The 25,692-nt window shown below is 45.5% G+C and overlaps 2 protein-coding genes across 2 annotated transcripts; both read left to right on the top strand.

The window, feature by feature from the left end:
- Positions 1 to 11,923: 11,923 nt before the first annotated feature.
- On the top strand, positions 11,924 to 12,986 carry F5J12DRAFT_770462 (uncharacterized protein; the record flags this gene model as incomplete). Its single annotated transcript, XM_051742240.1, has 6 exons — positions 11,924 to 12,088; positions 12,142 to 12,174; positions 12,224 to 12,396; positions 12,460 to 12,542; positions 12,599 to 12,802; positions 12,853 to 12,986. Exons 1-6 carry the CDS (start codon positions 11,996 to 11,998, stop codon positions 12,984 to 12,986), a joined length of 720 nt encoding a protein of 239 aa, XP_051598737.1. The 5' UTR covers positions 11,924 to 11,995.
- Positions 12,987 to 13,395: 409 nt separating this feature from the next.
- On the top strand, positions 13,396 to 14,246 carry F5J12DRAFT_840118 (uncharacterized protein). The gene is made up of 5 exons (XM_051746097.1): positions 13,396 to 13,488; positions 13,509 to 13,511; positions 13,792 to 13,916; positions 13,969 to 14,090; positions 14,152 to 14,246. The coding sequence occupies exons 3-5, from the start codon at positions 13,869 to 13,871 to the stop codon at positions 14,219 to 14,221; spliced, it is 240 nt and encodes a 79-aa protein (XP_051598738.1). The 5' UTR covers positions 13,396 to 13,488; positions 13,509 to 13,511; positions 13,792 to 13,868; the 3' UTR covers positions 14,222 to 14,246.
- The last annotated feature ends 11,446 nt before the right edge of the window (positions 14,247 to 25,692 follow it).

The following is a 25,692-nucleotide window of genomic DNA, read 5'->3' on the forward strand; positions in this document are numbered from 1 at the left end:
GATCAACTTCACAAGACCAGGGTAACTGCCCACATCATATGGGATGCATTGGTGTTCTGCAAGGTTTGTGGCAGGCTTCTTGATGCAGTACTCGATTGGCTCACTCCACTTGGCTTCCAGATTCACACTGCACTTGGAGGGAATGTTTTGCTGATGGTCACCAGTTCCGCTCCCATTAGCAGTGAAGTGGTTGATTTCCTCAAGATCGCTTTTGGTTGTGGTATTACAGAAGGTGCGATGAACCTACTTCTTTTCCTTCCCTCACTAATTTTCATCCAGGGTAAGCGAGGTCGCAGGATCGCTCAATTATGTTCCATTAATGACTCTGGGCAGTTATGGCATGACAGAGAATTGTGGAGTTTGCACATGCACTTTGCAGGGAGACCCAACTGGTGGCGGGGTGATTGGCCTGCTTCAACCAATTCTCGAAGTCAAACTCATTGACCTTCCAGCGATGAATTACCTGTCTAACGATAAGCTGAACCCATGTGGAGAGTTATGTGTCCATGGCCCAAACTGCTTCATGGGATATTATAAAGGTATGTCTCATCTTTGCCATTTACTAAGGCCTGTGAAAAGAAATGGTATCCATCAGATGAGAAGACTGCCTGGGAGACACTGAAGGATGGCTGGATACACACTGGGGATGTCACAGAAGTTGATAGTTCTGGATGCTTCAAGATCATCGATTGAGTGAAGGTGCATTGTCTTTTTTGGCCCACCCCTGGTGTGGGTAAGTAATCCATACACACCAGAACATTATGAAATTGGTGCAAGGCGAGTACCACTGAACACGCCACTTTCACTATCCTTCGTCTCAGCCTCCCCTCCCCAAGGACCTGTAACACTGGGCTCAACAATGTTGGCTCTTGGCACCATCTTGGCATCCATCCACCTGCCCCCCCTCCTAGTTAGCCCCTCCTGCAGCCACCACCATCACCCTTATCTTCTACCCCATCATGAAGAGTTCTCAACCCATCTCCAGCTCTGCCATCACCGTCAATGGCCGCATTGTGGGCTCCATCACCACCAGGACAGCTTTGTGTGATGATGTTGATGACCTGTAGGAGTCACCTTCTCAGGTGGAGATGTCATTGACTATTGTGGGTGCAGGTCTGTTGTGACATCCTTCAGGTAGCTTTTTGGATCTGGAGTGTACTGAGTCAGGGCTTGCACCTGGAAAGGGATCACATCTCTCCCCACTATGTATATATGTATCAATATCCTGTGCATCGTCGCACCATGAATTCCCATGTATATGGTATTATATTGAATCAACTACTTCTCTCACAAGATGAAGTTGTCGTTGTCACTATGTTCATCATGTAAATATCCTTCCATCATATCGTCTGTGAAGGTTGTTGTCACTGTCCCAGGTGCCCTGTCAATGATACCCCATCTCCCTCACATCTTGACTAGGCCTACAACAGCTCTTAAGCTCCTGATATCCATAATTATCCTTGCTTTTTGAGACTCGAAGAACACGACCTCTTCTGAGGCTACCTTTCCATCTGTGTCCCATGGTCTAACAAGTGCGACAACAATGGTTTTGCCTCTGAGTTCTCCAAAGAGTGGTGTGGCAGGCAAAATGAGGGCTATTATTTTTTCTAGGTCACCATACCCAGTTTGGGTTAAGACAGAACCTGTGCAGGTCTCAAACACTGTTTTGAACTATGGTATTTAGTAACTAGAGACATTACAAGTATCTGACCATGATGGACCTACTCTGACATAGCAATTCCTCTGCTCTAATGCACCAAATCTGCATGACACTTCTTTAGTCCTGAAATAAGTCTCCACCATGGCAGACCCTAAGCTTGCCTGCTGTAAACAGTGCAAGTGCTGGAAGCTGTTTCTTGATCTCTGAGCTTTGTTTGCCAAGTACTTGTCCCAAGTATCATGCGATCCTTTGTGGAGGTCACAATCAAGCTTGTGCACCATCTCATAGGGAGGCTGAAGCACATGGTCTGGGTCTGGTCAGTTTGAGAATGAGTTTTGCATGTAAGTAACATCGGTGCATACTCACAATCCTTGAGGACATGTTCATATCCTATTGGACTGTCATCTTCACACTCATCTTCATTTGCAAGCTCATCTGAAAGGTTGTATTGCATCCACAACTGTTCCAGGTATGTGTGATGAAGTAATGCTTTATTTAAATTACTCCAAGGGTGGCTGCATGAACAGAGTGTATTCTGGAGCATCCCACAAAAGTGCTCCATATGAAAGGTCCAAGTGGTCCACACTGGCCCACAGTCTCGGATACCCTGTATGACATGTAAGATACCATGGATCATGAGCATGCAAGCTGGCAGGTGTTCAATATCATATTGATAATAGTATCTAATGACAAAAATTAGTGTTGTGATACAATTGAATCAGAAACACACATACCTCTCATATTTCTGCACCCAATCTATAACACAGTCTTTTGATATTGTCAAGTTGTCTGTGTGGGGTGCGAAACTGTAAAGTAGCCTTCATAATTGCTGCTAGCTCACACATGTGCTTGTAGTATTTGTCTTTGGGAAAGGCACCCCTTCAGTAGCTTCGGAGCAAGATGCATGAACCAAAAACACCATGTCTCCGCCATAAAGAGTGAGCAGTCTGTTGCGATATTCATGAACACATGGACAAATGTAGATGGTATGTGTCAGGAGAGCAGCAGCAGTTTCTTTTCCAATCTCCTCCCAAATTTTGGTCACAATTTCGAAAGTCTTCATTACCCGTCCCAAGACCCTTGAATTGGCCTGTCCAGAAGTCAACAAGGTTGAGGACAATGTTCTCTAAGAACAAATGAAACCATTCCCATGGGGAGGATCGTGTGTAATCCAAGGACCTGACATGAGTCAGGCCTGGCAATCCTTTGATGCCAGTCTCCTTTGCAATCATCACCATCTCTTTTTTTGTTTCAGCCACCACAATCCTCACCATTACATCTGAGAAGTCATTGTGGTGTTGTAAGGGGGCTGGTTGATAGAGGGCCCTTGCACTGTGGTTTTGAGATGGTGGGTGAAGAGGGACGTAATAGGTCTTGCCTAAGCGATGAACAGCTTTCACCTTGCATGAACAACAAGGGAAGATTGAGTTATGGCCCTTGAGATTTAAGAAGCGCTCGATTGCGATGATATCACCAGATTTGATGATGATATATGCATGCATCTTGAAAAGGGCTTGCTGGGATGCATCGAAAGTCTGGATGCTGTATGCTAGCTCAGGCACATTCATTGTCCAGGGGAATGAGAAAAGAATGAAGGTCCTTGGGTTGGTGTGGGCCAGGAATAATTCCGATGCACAATAGGTTTTTGCTGTGAGTTCACACATGTGGAGGCAGGTTGTAGTTCTGCAACAGGAGTGGTGTACCAGACAGGCCCTTGTGTCGCCACCTGAAGAGTAAATAGCTGTTGGTACAAAGGCCCAATGCGATGTCTCAGGAATCTGAGAAGTATTGGTGAGGTAACTCTTCTCCATCAACAATAACATGACAATGGAGAAGCCACTGGTAATGATTCCCATTGAATACATCCGCAATCTCTCCTCTCCCAATATCATAATCTGCACAGTATGAGAGCATTTTGATCATCCTCATGCTTTGGAAATACCCTTGCAGTTGTGGGATAAGCGGGAGATATGTTAATTGTTGATGTGGCCTTCCGTACTGGTTGAATTGCACTTCTCAACAGAATGGACAAGACTGAAGATAAATATATTTTTCGGTGTAGGCCACACATGAATTTCTGCAGCAGTCAACCAAGAGGGGTTTGATCCCAGATAGTTTGGCCACACACTGAAAGATGACATATTGCGAGTCAAGGTTCATTTTGTGTCAGAAAGCGAATTGCATCTGTGAGTAAGCATGTTGAGTGATTTGGCCCATTATAAGGAGGTTAAATGTGCGGATATTGTCACAATCTTTGTCTGATAGAATATCATTCCCTGATGCATGATCTGTTCACACATTAGAGCCAGGGCAACCAGGCACGTATGGAGAGTGAACAGATCTTGTTTTCTTTTGTTTCTCGCATTGTCTTCCAACTCATCCAGCAGCTCATTATCATCTCCCTCAAGCTCTTTAGCCCATACCCATACATCATCTTGAACGTCACTTCCAGGGTTGGCCTTGGACTCAGACACCCCACTCACACCTGTTGTGTCCGATGACTCAGATGGAGATGCCAGGTGGGAATGACCACCTGAGATGATTACTTTAGTATCATTTAATGTTCAGCTTGTTGAGCTGACCTTCAGCCAGATCTAGTTGGGGGCTTTCTTCACCTGTCAGGCTTTCAGAGTCACACATGCCTGCCAGTTGCCCCATGGACGCAGCCTTCTTATAGTGATGCCACCGCTGTGTGCTGCTCAAGCACACACCACATCCTGGATTGCACCAACAATGTTTCCTCCTTGGAGATCGAATTGGAGGCATGGTCAGTATGTGTGACTTAACTGACTTAGTGACATGTACCGAGCTGTGATCACCTGACCTGAGCACAGCCACTCCAAGGTCGTTGCTTACATCCATTATCCTATGCACTGTATCATCTCTGCCATCAAGCCTCCAGCCTTGATGATGAAGCTGAAGCACAAGAAGCAGTCAAGGATCGATAAATTAGGAGAGTCATTATTGGAACTCCATGGGGATTTGGAAGTGCACAAATGTGAGTTCATCGATACTGACAGGTACCATTTAGATCTCATATCTCTTCCTGCAGGAAAGAACTGTGCAAAAGAGGAGAGGAGGTGGAAAAAACAGCAAGATAAACATACTAACCAACAGTTAAGATTGATTAACAAGCCCAAGGGCCGAGCAGGTCAAGGCAGCAGCTACAAGCTAATAGATGCCTTGGGACTCACAGAGAAGGACATGTACAATCACCTTTCAGTACGTCTTTCATCCCTACTATTGTATTCTTATTACCTGTATGCTACTCAATAGGATGTTGTACAGAAATTGGTCTACTGCTACCTGGATACAAGTCATTCACTTTCTCACCAAAGCGACAAGCTCCTTGTTGAGAAAGTCATTCAGAGGGTAAGGGAGCACATTCTAAGTGCATATAGCCACTAATAACCAAGATTCACATCGTTAGGCCCAAGCAGAATCAGAAATCCTCATGCAGTGTGAGGGAGGCTGGGGTGCACATGCTTTAATTGCCCAGGTATTGAAAAACCAGTCAACATCTGAACGAAGGCAAAAACAGAATGCTGAAGCAAGGGTTAGCAGTTACTTTTATCTATATTTTGATCTCGAGTTGATTCTCTGGTACATTTAGAGGAAGAGAGAAGAGTCTAATGACGAAGATGAGGAGGAAGTGGGCGCAGATGATGCTGGTGCTAACAGGCACATTAAACATACTTCAGGTACACAGAAAAAGGTAGGCATGTGTGTTCTACTATCATGAACTCACTCTGTGTCATTCAGAGAAAAAGGGACAAGTCTGAGTCTGAGTCCAAGGAAGTGGACACAGACGATGCCAGCGATAACAGGCACATCAAATGTACTTCGGGTACACATAAAAAGGTAGGCATGCATGTTTTACTATCATGAACTCACTTTGTGTCACTTAGAGAAAGAGGTCCAAGTCCAAGTCCAAGTCTGATTCTGAGTCTGAGTCCGAGGAAATGGACACAGGCGATGCTGGCGATAACAGGCACATCAAACATACTTCAGATACACAGAAAAAGGTAGGCAAATGTGCATTCTACTATCACGAACTAACTACGTGTTGCTTAGAGAAAGAGAGACAACTCCCAGTCTGAGTCCAAGGAAATGTATGCAGATGATGCTGGTGCCAGTAACAGGCACAGCAAACACGCTCTGGGTACACAGAGAAAGGTAGGTAAGGGTGATAAGGGTCACCAATGCCTGGGTGGTACTCAGAAGCATGTGAGCGAGTATATTGAGCTGTAGTCATGAGCTGATGTTCACAATGCACCACACGGTTTAGAGAAAGAGAAACAAGCTGGTGGATGAATCAATTGACAACCAGCAATCATGCATACTACAAGCAGCAAATGGCATGCTGGGAATGGAATGACAGGTATGGTCCAGAAAGTCATTCACTCTGTGCATTCACACTCTTTCAGGAATCTATCAGCAATGGGTCATGCGCTCCAAGACCACTCGCATCAGTACAGGAGCAAGCTGATTAAGCAGAGGTGCCAGCGGCCTCTGAATGTCATGTATGTGTGCCTTCAAAACTTCACATTCTGTTTTTGTGCTCTCATACTCACACAGGATGGGTCACAGAAGAAGAAAAGGGACGATGTGTCCCTTGGACTACAAGTGAGTTGTAGATGTACTTATCATGTATGCCAGCCAGTGTTCTCATGTAGTTCATGCAGGACTTGACTGACAAGGAGGACAATGCAGAAACACAGTCATCTGTGATCACGCAAGACAACTTCCCACAATGATGTCTGGGCATATATTGCAAGGACAAGGTCCCATCCAGAATGTCTCAAGATCTTTTTGCAGCATTACAAAGATATGTTTCCATGACCCAAAAACAGCATGGGCGTAACTTCGAGACAGTCCAGTTAGGAGCTCAGATCTGCACCATGATCAAAAGGGAGCATAGGAAATATGAACAACTCAAGATTGCAGTGAAAAAAGGTTGGCCCGTTAGCACAATTAACTTCAAGCAGATTCCAGGGCATATTGTCAAGTGGCGAGACCAGCTAGATCCAATTCTTTGTAACAGGAGCCTCTGCAAGCAGCAGCATGTCTGGAAGTGTTTTGAGGCTGACTTGGTTGAAGATGGGTGGACGTTGGAAAAGCTGGCTTGCATGCAGAACTCAGCACTGTGTTCTGGGTTGGCGATTCTGGACCACTTGCATGCTGGATAGTACATCCCTAACATGCAACTCACTTCTTCAACTGTACAGAAACTGATGTAAACACTGAGCAGTTATGGCGATGTGAGTCAAAGTGAGGTTCAGTGGTGAAAACCAACCAAAACCAACACAAAAGACAATGAAAGCGAGTGGTGGTGTGCCTATGTGGTACCTAGATGGTAGAACCTGTTCTTTGGGAGGGTTTTTGCAAGCTACAACACTCAAAGATGAGTGCTGAGGGTTGGGGGTGCTCCTGACAAAGAGGGAGCAAGAATGTGATAGAAAGCGATAGGGTAGACTGCTGTCAGCCTACAGAAGGATGGATGGTGACTTAATTCGATGTCCTAAGCTGTACTGAGCTCAGGGAGGGCTTGGAGCAAAGTATATGGATGATAGATGATGATAAGTGAAGTAGATGATAGCTAGACCCTTAATAAAGTCTCAACTATTGAAGCTGATGAATGATTTACTGAGAGATGATAAATTGTGAGCAAGAGGGGCTCTCTGATGTCTTCTTTTTTTTTTTTTTGCTATCTAAGTACAGTGATTTATATACAGTACAGGGGCATTGCCTATGGAAAACAAGGTGCAAACACTTGGTAAGTGATTGGTAACTGATGAGTAAGGAATGTAAGCGATGGGTAATCATCTCGGAAAGCATTGGTAAGGATTAGCAAGCCAAAAGGCAAAGAATCAGTAAGCAAAGTCAAAAGATAGATTGGTAAGTATTGGCAATAGGTGAGCCAGAGACAGTCAGAACATCAAAGTATGAGTCAAGTAATGTCAGGAACTGGGAAAGTGCACTGGAATCGCATTAGGGGGAGGCTGTGCATGTCACATCTCAAAGAGATCACTTCTAGGCCAAGGTGGGATGACAGAGAGGCAGGGTGAGTCAGATGTCAACAGGGGTCAAGCTTTGGGGGTCTGTGGGGTGACAGGAGCATAGGGGATCACAACTTTCCCCCCCAAACCATCTTCTCAGTGAAGCAAATAAAAACTTCATGAACAAGGCTCTGTTGGAAGAGAGGATGAAGGGGGAGTGTCTTCTGCCATATCTTGAAACAAGGAGGCAAGATGTGCATCATACTCATCATGGATGCAATCAGGGAGAGTGGAGAACAGTAGATTATACTGTGGCTGTCACAATCTTGGAAGAATGATGGACAAGACTGGTATGAAGACATTGCAGGGAGCAGGGAGGAAGGATCCATATGCTTCTTGGACCAGAGAGACTGAAACGACCACATAAGACCTTTCCAAGCAAATGACAGACCTGAGGTAACCAAAGAATGTCCTCCTGGAGGTCATACTGACAAAAAGAACATGCTGTCCAAGCTGGATGGGCTGAGAGGGGGCAGATGAGGGTGGGATGTACCAGGACACTTCAGGACAGAAGCTGGTAGGAACTCCTGGTAGATATATGTAGCCATGGTCCCTAGCAAAGGGGACAAGCGAAATGACTGATGTGGAGGCAGCCATATCAGAAGAATTAGCAAAATGAGCATCTTTTGGAGGGAGTGCTGTAGAAACATGTGGAGTGCGCAAATCCTTTCCAATCCTGGAAGGTAGGATCGCATGGCTGAGCACTACAAGCAAGTGTGGGAATGGTTTCGGTGTCTGCAGAATTGGTGGAGATACATCGAAAACCAGAATGCCGTACATGGGCACTTAAGGATTTTATTGGCACTTAACTTGCCTCCTCCTTTTTCTTTGGCATTGACAACCTGTTCTTGTGCAAGGGATGACTGCCGACATTGCTGGCTGTCCTTCTTCGCATGAGGGCTATGGTCTTCACCTCCATTCATCAGCTACATCCATGTCCACCTCACCAAACACCTTTGGTGTGTGACAGTGACAAGGGAGCTGCAATCATCAAGCACACCCTCATTGCCCTGTTCCCAGCATCAGCAGAGTTGACTGCAGCAATACAGCCTCTACCGCTCACACAGTTCACGACATACTTTATGGTGCCCTACATAGCGACCTTGCTGATTGCAGATGATTACAGTCCCACAACAGTTGTCAAGGCACACAAGATCATGGTTTCAAGTAGCGATGCGGGTTCCCTCATCCACCCCACAAATGATGACAATACAGAGTTGGAGGAGATATTTCATAGAAACATTGTCACCTTTTGACTAAAGTGACTGGAGCTCCTGACATGTGAAGCAACAAGTGATACCCAGGATGCTGCTCAGGCTCTGCTGGAACTCCAAGGGCAAATGCAGAAGGCATCTCCTACTCCATCATCCTGTGTAGGCTGTGCCTTGACTGACACCATTCACCTTAGCCACGACCTTGCCTCAGAGTTAAATTACTTGTGACAGACAATGATTCCAATCAAGCTGCCAACAAGTTACATTCAGAGCAGGCGAAGGTTAACATTCACTACACACTTTATCCCACTAACATTGTGCCTTACTGACACTACTAACCTTACAGACCACAATGGTCATGCCAAGCAGCAAGTCCCAATCAACAGTGCTGCCAGTGGCCACTGCATGTGTACTACCTTCAATGCTTCCAATGTGTTATACTGATATAGATATCACCACTTACACAGGTCCAGCAGCACGCCCCAAATGCAAGCATAGGTCAAACTGCCAGACTTGTCACATCAGTGAGTATAAGGCAATTCAGTTGTCATACCCCCCTCACCATCCTTTCTGCACTCATGATTCATGTGTGGTCGAATGTACAGGAACACGCTAAGGTGAATGCACTACTCAATCAAAGACTCGGTGAGGCCAACCATGACAGAACATTCATAACTAGGCTGCGCCTTGTCAATCCACTCTCATTTCCTTTTAGCTAACTTAATGTCGATGTGCTGTCTAATCAATGTTAATTTTGCAAGTGAAACAGTACTTTTGTGACTGATGATAAGTGTGCTCTTGACTGAAAATCAGTGCCATTGTGAGTGAAAATCAGTGCCTTCTTCAATGGAAATTTCCAGAAAATAAGTGCCTAACATGACTGGAAATCAGTACCATTTTGACACTGAAAAAACACATCAATGACACTGATGCATGGCACTGGTTATTAGTAGCAAAAATGAAATATCAGTGCCACAATTTGGCACTGATTTTCATCGCATGGAACTGATATGCGGTGCTTTTGGGACTATTATACAGTACATGCGGCACTTGTTTTCAGTGCGTTTACTTCCCTCGGTGTAAGTAGAGTAAACTCGTTGCAGGAACACTTCCGTCTTGTATTTTACCATCTCAGCCGCTCGGCATTGCCGAGAGACGTGCTCTTAGCGGACTTCTCGCCGTACTCACTCTCAAAACCGTCCCGCATGTGCACACAACACAACACTCCGCGATTGCCGTTGAAACACAAAAAGCTGAATCCTCGCAAAGCATGTAGAACACATCCTCTTAGCATACAGCGACTCTATAAACGACCTGTTGTGTATCTTGACACCAGATAACGACAACAACTCGAATCTAGGCTATTCTCATTATGTGAAATGCTAGGCGAGTACAATCGGGATGCTCTGACGGCCTCTGCACTTGATTCCAGCGGTGAAACTCATGAAGTCGCCCTAGACCTAGACGGAGTATGAGAAGCAACGATAGGTGAGGAAGGGGTTATGTGGTATGTATATGTGGCCGTAGAACTGTCTTCACCTCTCAGAGAGTAACAAGACCGTCCATCAATGGAAGGAGCACCGAGGCACATGCTCTAAAAGTTTTTATTTTGATGTTTAGCTGGAAAACTACGTGGTCGCATATGAATGACTATGGCATGAAGATTGATAGATGTCCCATTAGATTGCCATGTAAATTTTATACGAGTGCCTGCCACTTCCATGGCTATCGGAGTCACCCACAGCGCGAAGGACAGGATCTGAACTGGATGGAAGTAGGGGGGGACAAGGTGGTAGCCAGAACGTAGCACTCACTGGTGATGCGGGGCTTGGATCGTGTACTATGGAGAGGTGACAATAGACTTGGCATGCTCAGCGATGGTCATTGTCGACACCACCAGTGGATGTAGTCATAGCACATCAATGCGTGGGTAAGATCTTGGCCCCGTCATTGTGCGGGCGTCTTGGTCAGGTCAATGATCGTTTATATGCCGGGTGCTAATACTCGGGTGGGTTAGCGCAGAGATATGTTACTTGTGGATCTCCCAACTGCACAGCCGAGTATTGTGGAAGTTTTTGGAAACCAGATCCTTGAGAGAGGAGCTGGGGAAACCCCAATGTGTTACAGTGTCTGGTGTGAAGGACGGGGCGAGCATGGAAACACAAAACTGTTGAGAAGATCGGTAGTACGTTTCACCAAGGGCACAACCGGTGCACCTATCAAGCTGGCTTGGTACCGCGGAGAGTATCGGATGAGCCCCCCGGCATTGCTATGAGCAATTGAGAGAGCAAAAGAGGATCGATGGTCGAGTCTTTCTCTCGCGATACATCACCGGGACGCGGCAGACGACGAGAAGAAAAGGGATGGTCCAACAGGAGCTTGATGTTCGTAGTTAACACACGTGTCAGGCTGTGCACTACAGACAGGCACGTTGATTCAACGCCACTCGAATCCGCAGGCCCTTGCCCTGCGTACTTCACCACCATCATCCCCTACAGTCGTAGCACGCTTACTGCTCAAGACATCCTAAGACTTGTTTGCTCTTCTTCACATCGCCATGGCGCCGTGCGCTCTTCGTTCCTGGTGGCGTTCGTTGCGGCGTTCTCAACCTCTGAGTGGCAGTGTTGGTGTGTCACTCCCCACTGAAGCCACTTCATCAGTTGTCCCGGAGACAGTCGTCCCAACACGGGCTTCAGATGATCGCTCAGTTCCTACCGAGGCCAAAAAGCAGATTGATCGCCTCCCTTCTCAAACCCCGAGTGGCAATGCTGGTGTGTTACTAGTTCCGATTCCAACTGAAGCCGTTCCTTCATGTTACTTCTCATGCAGTCGTCTCTACACGGGCTTCAGACGATCGCTTAGATCCTACCGAGGCCAAAAAGCAGATTGATCACATCCCTTCTCAACCCCTGAATCACAATGCTGGTATATTACTCCCCACTGAAGCCTCTCCTTCAGTTGCCCCGGATGCAGTCGTCCCTACACGGGCTTCAGACTATCGCTTAGATCCTGCCGAGGCCAAAAAGCAGATTGATCGCATCCCTCGTTTTCGCATTCTTATCATGGGCAGAGCAAATGCGGGTAAAACAACTATTTTACAACGGGCCTGTAACACTACGGATCAGCCTGAGATCTTCGACGGAAAAGGACAGAAGGTACGTGTGGGTGTGTTATGTACTTTGTACTTATCAACATGTCATTTTGCCAGGTTGATACTGGGGCAGTGCGAGGTTCACTGGGGGTAAGGCTACCACGTGAAATTGCATGGTACTCACGTCAAACTTATGTAGCGTGGCTACCATAACATTGAGGATGAACTAGTGTTTAAAAGTAACCCGCGCTTTGTGTTCCATGACTCATGTGGATTCGAGGCGGGGAGTGAGGCAGAGTTTGATGAGATGAAGAAATTTGTCTCAGATCAAGCTAAGGCCATTAAACTGGAGAGGAGAATACATGCAATTTGGTAGGGATGTGTCTGACAAGCATGCCTGTAAGTGCACTGACCTGGTCTTTGTATTTGATTCAGGTATTGCATTCCTTTGAATGAGAGCCATAGGATGGTCATGGCTGCTGAGAGGAAATTCTTTAATGAGTGTGACACAGGACATGGTATGTGAACACAAATATCACATCACACTTAGTGCAAAGAATGAGGATTTGCACAGTTCCTGTGATTGTGTTACTAACAAAGGCAGACACCTTAAATCTTGATGCAGTTCAGGAGCTTATGAGAAGGGGGTTAACTGTAGATGATGCAATGAAAGAAGCACCAGAGGTAGAAAAACAGCTGCAAAAGGGCTGTTTGGAAAAGATCAAAGGGTGGCTGAATGAACTGAAGTTTCCACCTCAAAACTACCTGATGCTCACTGGTAAGTAAGCCATGAATAAAATAACTGTGGATCAACATGTGTCTCTTCAGGCATGGAACAGGAGAGTGCAGATTGTGAAGGGCTATTGAAATGCACAGCAAATGCTTTGACAGAGGGAGGGCTGCAAGGACTGCTGATATCATCACAGCAGTCAAATTGGGACTCCACATGGAATTTGCCATAATGAAGTGAGTGGTAAAAATCAACTCCTACAGGGTGCTGACTACAGAAAGGACATTGAAGAGGAGCATGAACAATGTGGCTGATCAGATTGGACTGGACAACTTAGCACATGTGCTTGCAATATGGTTCCCATTTGTAAGCAACCAGTGTTTTGGGTGGATAAGAGGCTGATTAGGTTATAGATGGTGTGTGAAATTCTGCAAGTGCAAGTATAACTGATGCTGAAGGTGATTGTTGTTGTTGTGTTGAACTGGGGTTTACAGCAAGTGAGTGGAGTGATGGCAGATGGTGGTGGATGCATGCTGACATGTTCACTCCCACCCTGTTGGACTGGGGTTCATAGGGAGTGAGTGGAGTGATGGCAGGTGGTGGTGGATGCATGCTGACATGTTCACTCCCACCCTGTTGGACTGGGGTTCATAGTATGTGAGTGGAGTGATTGCAGATGGTGGTGGATGCATGCTGACATGTTCACTCCCACCCTGTTGGACTGGGGTTCATAGGAAGTGAGTGGACTCATGGCAGATGGTGGTGGGTGTATGCTGACATATTCACTGCCACCCTGTTGGACTGAGGTTCATAGTATGTGAGTGGACTCATTGCAGATGGTGATGGATGCATGCTGACAACTTCACTCCCACCCTGTTGGCCTGGGGTTCATAGGAAGTGAGTGGAGTGATGACAGATGGCAGTGGATGCATGCTGACATGTTCACCCCCACCCTGTTGGACTGGGGTCCATAGAGAGTGAGTGTTGTTGACATTGCCTATCTAGCATGCTTTTCACAAGCTCCTCTCATCAAATAGATGGTGAGCTTGATCACTGCATGTATCTTTGCAATATTGCTGAGGCATTGTATTAGGATGTAGGTGCAGGTCTTCCCATGTACTCTGCCTTTCTCTTATTTCCCCTCCTGTATCTCTCTCAGCATGTTAGTTGTCATAATCTCTCTGAAATCCTGACCAAGGTTAACCTATTTCCAGAATGTATGGTTTCTGTTCAATATCCTGCACTTATCCATTGCCCATATGTTTTCCAGTTGGTTCATCACTCTTTTTCCTAATTCAACATCAGTCACATTTTTCCCTTGGTATGTTGTCAGGTGGTATGCTTTGATTCTTTTTTTTTGCCAACTGCCTATGATGTATTGAATGGGTTGGTCATAGGAACCCATCAAACATTGCTGCACTTCTATCTCCATCCCTACATTGTCCACATCACAACAGCATCCACTGAAGGAACTTGCAGAACATGGCATTGGTAAATTCTCTCCTTGATGCTGCTTTAATCTGAACCTTATGTTTACAGGGTTGTGTAATTGTCTTTGAATACTTATTTTTCCAGTTGCAGGTCAAGGATAGGGGTCATATAGCAAAGGATTTGCAGCAGGATCTGACAGTGATTGTCCAAAAGTATCAGAAATCAGGTGTACAAGAAATTGTTAATGCATGCATTGAAGAAGCCTTCCAGCAGCATGGTGAAAGGGTGGATGATTTATGCCCCATACTTGTGGGTATAGCACAGGCAAACCAGATGCATAAGACATATTCTTTACCACAACTGATGGAAGTCCTATTTGAATTGTCCACAGCAAAGAAATTCCTGGAATGAACAAAAGTGAAGTTTAGCTCTTATGTACTTCACTATTCTTGGTGAGTCCCTTCATTTCCATCTACTAACCAATATGAAGATTTGATTTGCAGCATCGCAATGCCTACCAGTGTCTTTTTGTGAAATTCCCTATTGCTGTGGAGAATCATGTGAAATTTGGAACCTGCTTGTTATTGTGTACATTCATGTCTTCTCATATGCTTCTGTGCAACCTTCAAATTTGAGACCTGATTTCTTGCATGTCAGTGCTTGGGAATTCATGCTTCCTTTGTATAATCCCATAAAGATTGCTGGAATATAGCAATTTATACATCATTTTCTCCAGTCCCATATACATCCAAACTGCCACCAGAATGTCACATTTCTCACAAGTTTGTCCAGTGGTATTAACTTTTGAATCATAAAACATCCATGTGCATACTCTTAAAAGGGGATATTCACTATTCATGGAGTTATTATTCTGAGATGTTTTCAGCAAACAAACTGTGGATAAAGCCAGAAGGCCAATGAAGTCTATGTATGCTCACAAATATGAGTAGCATGTTGGGGTATGGGACTATTGCTTATCATCAATTTGTATGGTATGTTCAATATTCAATCTCCACTGCAACATGTCTAGTGTAGGTACCATATGCTATTCACACTGTTGTAAGACATAGAGATAAAGCTTATTCACAATATTTTCTGAAGCCTTGTATACATAAAGCATTGTGTGCACTGAATGCTGAAACCCCAAGATGACTACTTGTTCAGGAGGAAATTCTTGCTGGGACTAGCACACCCAATAGTTAAGAGTATCAAGTATCTTTGAAGTTTGCAGAATATCAGCTGAGCACTCAACAGTCAAGGAGATCCTTGAAGAGGAATGTTGCATGGAAATGGTGCAGGAGGCCATAAGCATGCACATGAGAATGAGCCATGCAGGCTTTGGTGGGAAGCCTCCCAGGGATGAAGTGGTTCACACCCACACAGCAAGAGGAGTGATCAAGACTCTTCACTAATGAAAACTTTAAGTACATAAAAGAAGACAATACCATTTATTGAAGAAAGACAAATCTTCCAATGATGAGCAACAGATTCCTGAGGAAGGATAGTGCAGACCAGCAATCTTGTCAATGAGAACAGGATCACTTGTATGGTAGGGGGAAACAACCCCAGAAGTTCCTAGGAGGGATCACCTGCTTCAATTGCAATGAGGAGGGCCATATGGCTCCTGATTGCCCCTTTCCTCAAAAGGATAAAGGCAAAAGTGCAACAAATCTGTGACTGTTCATAGTCAATGTCCAGAAGGGCTCACAATATGAGCATCTACATGTTACTGCTTGATGGTCAAATGGGTAGTGTAAAGTATTGTACTGAGATGCCTGCACAGAAATGAAAGACTAAAGGGAAAGGACTTGGGCAAAAAACCGAAGGTTTTTCCAGCCCTTGGCTATGACCTGAGGATGTCTTCAAGCTGAGCTGTGTGGGAGGGCTGGGTGCTGAACAGGTCAGCTTTGACAGGGCATCTGTCAAGCTCAAAGCATCAGGCAAACAGACTGGACACAGGCTGCTTTGCATGGGCTGTGAGAGAGAGTGGTGGGTGGGTGCAAAACAAAGGCAGAGAGTGAGTGGACCAGCTTTTCTTGGGAAGTGAGGTGAGTGGCAGGAGCAAGAAAGGTGGCACCACCTTGCTTCCCACACCTAGACTATATTCTCAGTATTCTATGTGCCTCCACTACTGAGAATCACCATCTATGCATTACTGCTCAATGGTCAAATGGGTAGTGTAAAGTATCATACTGAAATGCTCATGTGGAAATGAAAGACAAAAGGGAAAGGACTTGGGTGACAAACTGAAGGTTTGTCTGGCCCTAGGCTATGGCCTGAAGATGTCCTTGAGCTGAGCTGTGGTATTCAAAAGGTAGGAGTTAGCAACACATCCAGCAAAGCTTGAGGCCCAAAAAGGGAAGGAGCTATGCTACTCACTGTTTAGCATACTGGTAGGAGTGTGTAGTGTTTGAATTTGTCTAGTATTACTGGGTCTGATTGGAGAAAAGGCACTGGTATTAAGGCATGGTGGCAAAGGTAGAGCATGAAGGAATCTCCAGTCCACCTTCCCATTGTCTTGACCACATCGAAAGGAACTCCATTCAGTAGGTAGAATAGGGTTCCTCCAATGCACAGGATATGCCCTTTCAGCAAGGGGATCTCTTTGTGAGCTTTGGAGATTGCTGTGATCTTCATTACCTCAGTTTTTGAGAGGGGAAAAATACCTGTGGTCAGGTGATGCTGGGTGAACAAATGATCATGTTCATCAGCTGGGTTCAGACAGAGGTGGTTTTCTAGAGTGTGTAGGGGGTCTGTCATTGTTGAGGCTTGGTGTGGCATGCACTGGACTGTTTCTCCTTTGGGGTCACATTTCATGGTGGGGAGGTGGAATATTAGGATGGGGAGGCCATTGTGGTTTTGCATGAGTCTGTATCCTGCTCAGGTGATATGTTTGTCAGGCTCAAAGCCCCATGAACTCTCTGAGTCTGGCTATGCAGTAAAAGGAGATTACTAAGCACACAAAAGTGACTGCATCACATGGGTCTTTGTGGTTGAATAGGCTGTGGAAGACTGCTGAATTATCTACCATGAGTGGAGCTCACCAAGGGCATTGTAGGTTAGCTAAAGAGCAAACTCTGGGAGTGCAGGAGACTCCTAATGGTAGATAGAAATGGGTCCAGTTCAACCCAGAGGAGCTCTGCTTGGAAATGGTGAAAAGGGTGGAAGGAAGGGATTGGAGTTGGACAAAATGAATGGCATGGTGAAAAGAGTGGATAATGGTGTCTGGGGGTCATCTAGGAGTACCTTCATGAGGGCCTGTTGCTGTGTTTCATTTGCAGTCTGATTTCACTTCCATGTTATTGTGTACTGTAGACTCTACACTAGTGCCCAAAATTTGCTGACTAAAGCTACCAAGAATGTGCCACAAAGTGAAGGTTAACTATCACTAATGTAAACCAAAGGAAAAATGCAATAGAAAAGATACAATGACCAAACCTGCTTAGTAGGGAGTACCTATTCCCTACAGCGGTTGAGCATTTTTGGTGTAAGTCTTGTGGCACCTTCCAGTATTGCTTTGTACTCAGCTTTGTTTATGTTCCAGCTGCAACCATGGATGGTGTGCCAAGCTCTGGTTCCAGCTGCATAATTAGCCAGGTTTGAAGTTTGAGCCAGAGTGAGCACCAAGCTAGCCAGGAAAGCAGTGAGTGTGTTGGAGGAAGTTGGGCATCTGCCCTTGTCCAGGATATTGCTCAGGTTGTGAAAGACATGAAATACTAGAAGGCATGTACCATATAGCTCCTTGGTGGAATCTGTCCATGAAGCTCTGATTACATTGGTTATCCTGTCTACTGTGGTCTGTGCAAGGGGGGAGAGTGCTCTTGAATGAGGTGGGAGGTGTGTGGGACACTGTAAGGTGAGTATGTCTTTGGCTAGGCAGTGGGGATGGAGGAGTGAAAAAGCAGGTGTGAGGTGGGGGTGGAAAGGCTTAGGTACCATTCACCCTGTGAATGTGAAGTCCAAGTTTTTGACTTTGGCTTCAGTTAAGAGGGTCACATGATGTGAACTATCATGTGCATCCACCTGAGGTACACAACCAACTATTGTCACTTTAGTTACTGTGATTGACAAATGTCTGGCTCATCTGCAGGATCAACCTGCTCATTGCACATGCATGGCCTTACAATAAACCCTCTAGACCCATGGAATTCCCTGCCTCCCCCAGGACCTGCAAGAATGCTGTGGTATGGACAACAGAGGAGGAAGGTGCATTACTTGATTTCCTGGCCTCTCATCTTTCACAGGCTGGCAATGGAAATTTTAAGAAGGTTACATGGAATGCCACAGCAGCCCACATGGCCAAGAATTATCCAGCTTAAAAAATCCTACTATGCCATCACTGATCTTAAATTTGTGGCCTCTGGCTTTGCTTATGATGAAAAGCATGGTGTGATGATCTCATGATCCCACTGGACAATGCCAATCTTTGGGATCAATATGTAAAGGTAATGTTTTTTTTTCTTCCTTGTCAGATCATCCACTAACATCTAGTCAGGTGCACAAAGACACAAAGCTGTTTCACAATTCTGGGCTCCCCCATTTCATGAGCATAGAGCTTCTTCTCCCCTCACAGCTGAGGTTGGTTTGTCTACTGGCCACACACCACTACCACACCTTCTATGGCCATGACCTTTGCCTTTGATACTCCTGCCTCTACCACAGCCCCTGCCACTTCAACTATTCCTACTCCCCCTCCCTCCCCCTCCCTCCTTGACATGATGCACACTCTCAATGCACACCATTGCAAGGATATGCAGTCCATAGATCCAAATTTCATCCCCCCCTTTGTACCATCAAGCTTTTTGTCACATGTGTCAGCCAGGTCATCATCACCATCAGCCATCACCAGCATCAGCCACAGAAAAAGGAAAGCCAAGTCCATTGCCATGTCTGAAGGTGGATCAAAGTGCTCTTGCCCCCCATTGGTGTCACACACCAAAGGTGTTGTGGACATGGTTACAGCTGACTCTGCTTAACTCATCAATTAGTTGTGCACAATACCCATGCCATGCAGATGAAGACTAAAGGCCTCATGCATAGAAAGACTGCTGGATGAGAGTAGTCATCCTTCACACAAGAACAAGTTGTCAGTGCTTAAGAGAAAGGAGGAAGTGAGTTAAGCACACATTAAAAGATTTTAGTGCCTGTGTACAGCATTCCAGTTTTTGTTGTATCTCCATCATTTCCAAAGATATTGACTTTGTTCTCACACTCACTTAAAGTGCTCAGCCACATGATTCTGCCTTCCAAATTTGGAGAGGATCCTCACACCCTACACATTTTTACAGCACTCCATCTGTCAGATGCTCATTTCACTAAGTCCATCAGAAATGGCTGCCTCTTTGTTGATCATCTTGCTTGTCTCATTTGCCAGAGACAGTGACTACATATACATATATCTGCCAGGTGTTCCCACCAGCTTCCATCCTGAAGCCCCCTGGTTCATTCCATTGTTGTCAGCCCTGTCCCATCCCATGCAGCTTGGTCAGCATGTTCTCCTTGTCAGTATGACTTCCAGAAGGACATTCTTTGGTTGCCTCAGGTCTGTCACTCAGTTAGAAAGGTCTTACTGTGGTCATTTCAGTCTCCCCTCTTGATGAAGCATATGGATCATTCCTCCCTGCTCCCTGCACTGTCTTTATTCCAATCTTGTCCATCATTCTCCCCACATTGCAACAGCTGCAGCATAATCTACTGTTCTCCAGCCTCCCTGATTGCATCCATGATGAGTATGACATGCATCTTGCCTTCTTACTGCAAGATCCAGCAGAAGACATCCCCCCTTCTCCTCCTCCTCCATCAGATCCCCATTCATGAAGCTTTGGTTAACTTTGCTGGGGGGATGAAAGGGTGGGAGACACAATCACAGATAGCACAAATGTCCTCCACAAGTTTCTGCAGTGACATATGGTTCTGCCAATTCCAGACAATATTTAGTTTCTTACTCAATGTTCTGCTGGGGGGATAAATCTGCTGCTCTTGGTCTTCCATTGTTATTGTCCACTCTCATTGGGCCTGTGTGACACTTCTTTGCATGGCTTTAGCATCAGCAACACTACTCTGCAGTGAAGAGGCTGCTTGCAGTACAGGAGCATGACATTTCCCTCACTAAGCATGTTTCAACTGTTGAAACACATATAATATTTTCATACATATATCTGAACACTTTTGACTCCAGAGGCCATCCACACACATCTGACAGTGCAGGTGGTCATGCAAAACCACATTGTAGTGGTCTGCAATCAATTGTAGATCCTTTAGTGCCAGGAAAGGGTACTGTTTGACAAACTCCCAAATAGAGCTTGTACAACATACCAACAATGAACTTCTGGGGTATACTGACCCCTCACTAAGATCATTCTGCACAGTCACTCACTCAAGAGTATACTCTTGCCAGATAAACTCATAAATAATCACAGCATCATTGCCAACACCAGCAACATCAATATACAAGCAGCACATGCCACTGTCCATGATAATGCACAATCAACAATGTGCCCCAGGTCATGTGCATGATGTTTTGTGATGTAATGGTTACAAAAGACTGGTAAAACCAATTCACCCCCTTCCCCCCTCACATAGTGTAGTCACACTTAGTCACAACACATGGGCAGCCTGTGCACCAACACACCAACACCTTTTATAGACCCTGAGACAGGCCTGCCTAAATAGATTAGCCAGTACACATGGACAGGCCCAAGGGACTAAAGTGAGAGCAACATATGTACAGGCCCATAAGTGGATTACCATAACATATGAGAGGGCCTGTGGTGGGTAAGGATGTTGAAACATTTAGATGGGCCCATCAGTAATGTTGTTTCAAAATGTCACAACATATGGATGGGCCCTTCAGTAGTATTATTTATATTGTCACAGCATATGGGCAGGCCCAGCCCCAGTAAGATGTACCCTGTCAAAACATAAAGATGGGCCTGTCACTAATGGATGTGGTATCCCTGGCACCCACTGAACAGAAGCTTTCCATGGACACCTATGCTGGCATGAATCAGAGATGATTTGAGTGACCCAGATCTTGCAAGCTGCACCCTGGATGTATTTGGCATTAATCAGACTATTTCCAGCCATCCACCCATCTGTATTGAGTGGATGTGGTATCCCCAGCACCTGCCAAACAGCAGCTTTCCATGGAAACCATGCTGGCATGAATTGGAGATGATTTGAGTGACCCAGAATCTCACAAGCTGCACTCTGGATGTATTTGGCATTAATCAGACTATTGCCAGTGATCCATGCATCGGTATTGAGCAGATGTGGCATCCTCAGCACCCACTCAACAGTGGCTTTCCATGGACACCATTGTGGCATGAATCAGGAGCTGATTTGAGTGGACCCAGATCTCACAAGCTGTACCCTGGATGTATTGTCCTATTAATCAGACTATTGCCAGCCATCTGCCCATCATGTATTGAGTCAGGATGTGGTATCCTGCAGCCACTCAACAGCAGGCTGTCCATGGACACCATTCTGGCATGAATCAGAGCTGATTTGAGTGACCCAGATCTTGCAAGCTCCACCCTGGATGTATGTGGTATTAATCAGACTATTGCCAACCATCTGCCCATCTGAATTGAGTGGATGTGGTATCCCCAGGCACCTGCTGAACAGCCGCTTTCCATGCACACCATTCCAGCATGAATTGGAGCTGATTTGAGTGAGCAAGATCCTGCAAGGTGCACCCTGGATGTATGTGCTCTTGAAGGTAGGCCAAGATGAGGGACCTAGGAAGGAGACTCAGGCTTCAGTTAGAAGAAGTCTGAGGTACACCTGAAGGAAAAACAAACATCCTAAGTGTGAAGATTTATTATGTAAGCTTGTACAATGTAAGCAAAAGTCAGGTAAAGGGGACAGCACTTCAACACACCCCCTCAGCATAACAAGACTTAGAAAATCATACCCATACCAGAAGAGAAGTGCTCATGCTTCTCATGTGATAGCCCCTTGGTGAGGACATCAGCCACCTGCTTCGTTTGTAGACACATACTGCACTGCCAAGTCTCCACTCTCCACCTTTTTGTGAATAAAATGATGATGGATTGATATGTGCTTGGTGCAATGATGAAACATGGCATTAGCTGTCAGTGCTATCACAGATTGATTGTTGACTAGGAAGGGGGTTGCTTGCATGATCTTGAATTGCATCTAGTTCACAGAGTAAGGTGTGACCCACAGAAGTTCCTTTCCAGCTGCTGAAACAGCCATGTACTTAGCTTCTGTGCATTGACAGAGCTACAGAGGTCTGTTTCTTTGAAGACCAGCTTACAGCTCCACCAGACAGGATAAAGACATAGCCTGAGACCGAGCGATGGTCATTAACATCTGCAGCCCAGTCTGCATCAGCATAACCAACAAGGGAGCCACTAGGGTCCCTTGTGTACTGTAGACACACACTCGAAGTTTTGTGTAGGTACCAGTAGACCCACTTTAACACAGACCAATGTTGGCCTCCAGGGGTAGTGGCATGCCTGCTGAGTGCACCTACAGCAAAAGCAAGGTCAGGTCATGTTGCCAACATGGCATACATCTGTGCACTGAGTGCTGATTGATATGACTGAAGGTCACATGCAGGGGCATCAAGTTTTTCAAGTTTTAGGTTTTGCTCAATGGGTGTAGACATTGTCTGGCCATCCTGCATGCCTATGCACTTGAGAATCAACTCTATATAACAATGTTGAGAGAGTTCTATCATTCCCTTGTTGCAATCTTGTATAATCTCCATCCCAAGTATCCAATGAGCTTCTCCCAAGTCCAAGAGGTCATACTTGGCTGAAAGTTGGGTTTTTAGACATTCAATGGCTTTGTGGCTCTTTGACAGGATTAATTTATCATCAATGTACACAGCTATGATGATTAAGGCACCATCTTCGACCTTGAAGAATAGGCTATGGTCTGTGTCACTGCATGTGAATCCAAGTGACTCAAAAACTTCTTGAAGTCTCATATACCAGGATTTTGGAGCTTGTTTGAGTCCATAGAGTGCATGATAAAGGTGCCAGACAATGTCACAAGAGTCTCAAAAGCCTGGAGGGGGGGCAAAGATAAATTTCTTCCTCAAGTTTGCCATTCAAAAAGGCAGACTTCATGTCCATCTGATGAACTTCAAGATTGTACTTAGTGGTGAGGGCAAGTAGAATTCTTATCATAGAGAACTTGGCTATGGGCACAAACATCTCCATGTAGTCAATACCATGCACCTGCATGAATCCTTTTGCAACAGGTCACACCTTGTATTTATCAATTTCACCTGTTGGTCCTCATTTTATTTTGTAGACCCATTTTGAGTCAATGATCTTTCGATCAGGTGGCTGAGGGACCTCCTCATATAATCCTATATTTTTAAATGTTGTGAGTTCATTGGCTATGGCTGCATTCCAGCAATTAGCATCAGGACGATGCATTGCCTCTGCAAAGGTTGCTGGTTTGTGATCACATGACATGTTTGCTTGGTAAGCCTTGTGGTGTTGCTGTTCGCCATGAGGCCTATCACTGCCTTCACTCGCTGTTTCCACACTCTCTGGCACTCTCTTGCCACTCTCACCACCTTTGTCCCTTCCCACAGAGTCCCCCACCACAGGTAGTGTCTGTTGTTCATAGGTGTTGACAAGGTAACATTGATTATCATCATTTACAGGTGTTTTTCGAATTCTAGATGATCTTCTGACACCTGGAGGTGGTATTGGGACTGGATATGGTCCTAGAGGTGTTTGTGGTGACCCAGGGTGTCGACCAGGCATAGGCAGTTGCCTGGCACCTTTGTTCCAAGGTGCATTTGTCCTTGTCATTCCCATGGTTCAACCTACTAACACCTTTTTCATTCTGGACTTGAGCTCTGGGCTCAGGCCTTGAAACATCCTGATTGTTTGTGATCACCTCATCGCCATTAGTAGCCATAGTGTCATCTAGGTCTCCCCAGTCATGTACTAAGGTTATTTCCTCCTTCCAAGGCTGCATCTGAGCTGTCAGAGCTGCTATTTTCCTCTGTAGGTTGGTACTTGTGCCCTTGAGCATTCTGATCACTGATATCAGGCACTACAGGCTTCATTTCCTTGACAACAACATCAATCTGGACTCAGGACTTGTCTGTCCCATCTCCCTCATCAGAAATGACATTGCACATCTCCACAATCTGACCTGAAGTCTTGTGTGCACAGGTGTGCACCTTCTTGTTCTCTGAGTAGCCTAGGAACCAACATTTGAGGGACTTAACTCCCAGCTTCTGCTGCTTTTCCTCAGGTATGTGGGTATGTGCTGTGCATCCAAACACCTGTAGATGAGAAATTACTGGTTTATTTCCTGTGTATGCTTCATAGGGTGTAAGATCTTGCTTGAGTGCCCTTGTAGGCAGGTGATTTATTATGTGTACCACATGGAGGATTGCATCTCCCCAGTACTTGTTGGGATAGGCCAGTGTCACTTAGCATAGCACACACAGATTCTACAATGGTGTGATTCATGTGCTCTGCTACTCCATTTTCCTGTGGTGTATACACATTCATCTTCTCATGGTGTATCCATTTCGACTTCAGGTAGGCTTCAAATTCCTTTGAGCCATATTTGCTACCACCATCACTCCAAAGATAGTTTGGCTGACAACCTGTCTCTGCTTCTGCTCTCTCAAAATACTGCATCGTGAGTGCAAAGACTTCATCCTTTTATTTAGCCAATTTCACCACTAGATGATGTGAATGGCCATCGATGAAGGTCACAAAGTACTTGTGGCCTGTCTGCACTGTTGTTTCCATGGGTCCACACACATCTGTGTAAGTCTGATGTAGTATGTGTGGATTTTCCATGTCTGACTTCAACAAAATAGGGTCCTGCATTGTTTGCCTTTGAGACAGGCCTTGCATGTGCACATGCTGATCTCCCTGGTCCCTATGACATCCATTCCAGACACCATGTCCTTGTCCAGCAAATTTAGGACATGTTTGACATTGGCATGTCCAAGATGGCAGTGCCACTGTAATTAGAGTAGCTTTGGATATTGTCATCTGAGAGGTGAGAGACATGTGCAGCTCATTTGCATCAAGTGCATCCAGGGTATTGATGATATAGGCAGCATGGCTCCCTGATATGACACTAGCTTTGAGTATGTAGGGGGATCTGTGTTTGGTGGCAAGAGCTACAACCTGGCCTTCTGCATGAACCTGGCATGTCCATTCTCCAAAGGTAACTTCTAGTCCTTTCAAGGCCAAAGAGGGGACTGACACAAGATTTGTGTCAAGATCAGGAACATTGTATACATCTTGTAGGATGGTTTTGCTTGTGCATCCATCCTCAAGGTGCATGGAGAGTTTGATTCTCCCCTTGCCTATGGCTTGGATTGTTCTGCTGTCACCAATGATCACTGGTTGAGAGAGGACCAGTTTTCTGAATGTCATAAACCATGACTGCTGGCAGCATATGTGTGCAGATGCCCCAGAGTCTACAACCCACTCTGATGCACTAGTTTCTGGGTGTGCATGAGCTACAAATAAGTGAAGAGGGCC

This window comes from Pisolithus orientalis (assembly GCF_024613125.1).
Source record: "Pisolithus orientalis strain OTSU chromosome Unknown F5J12scaffold_20, whole genome shotgun sequence".
NCBI classification, from domain to species: domain Eukaryota; kingdom Fungi; phylum Basidiomycota; class Agaricomycetes; order Boletales; family Pisolithaceae; genus Pisolithus; species Pisolithus orientalis.

Coding starts and splice junctions, on each gene's coding strand:
- F5J12DRAFT_840118 (XM_051746097.1), top strand. CDS start 13,869: ATGTACTCTGCCTTTCTCTTATTTCCCCTCCTGTATCTCTCTCAGCAT. Junction 13,917..13,968: donor TCCTGTATCTCTCTCAGCAT/GTTAGTTGTCAT, acceptor ACCTATTTCCAG/AATGTATGGTTTCTGTTCAA. Junction 14,091..14,151: donor CCTTGGTATGTTGTCAGGTG/GTATGCTTTGAT, acceptor GGTTGGTCATAG/GAACCCATCAAACATTGCTG.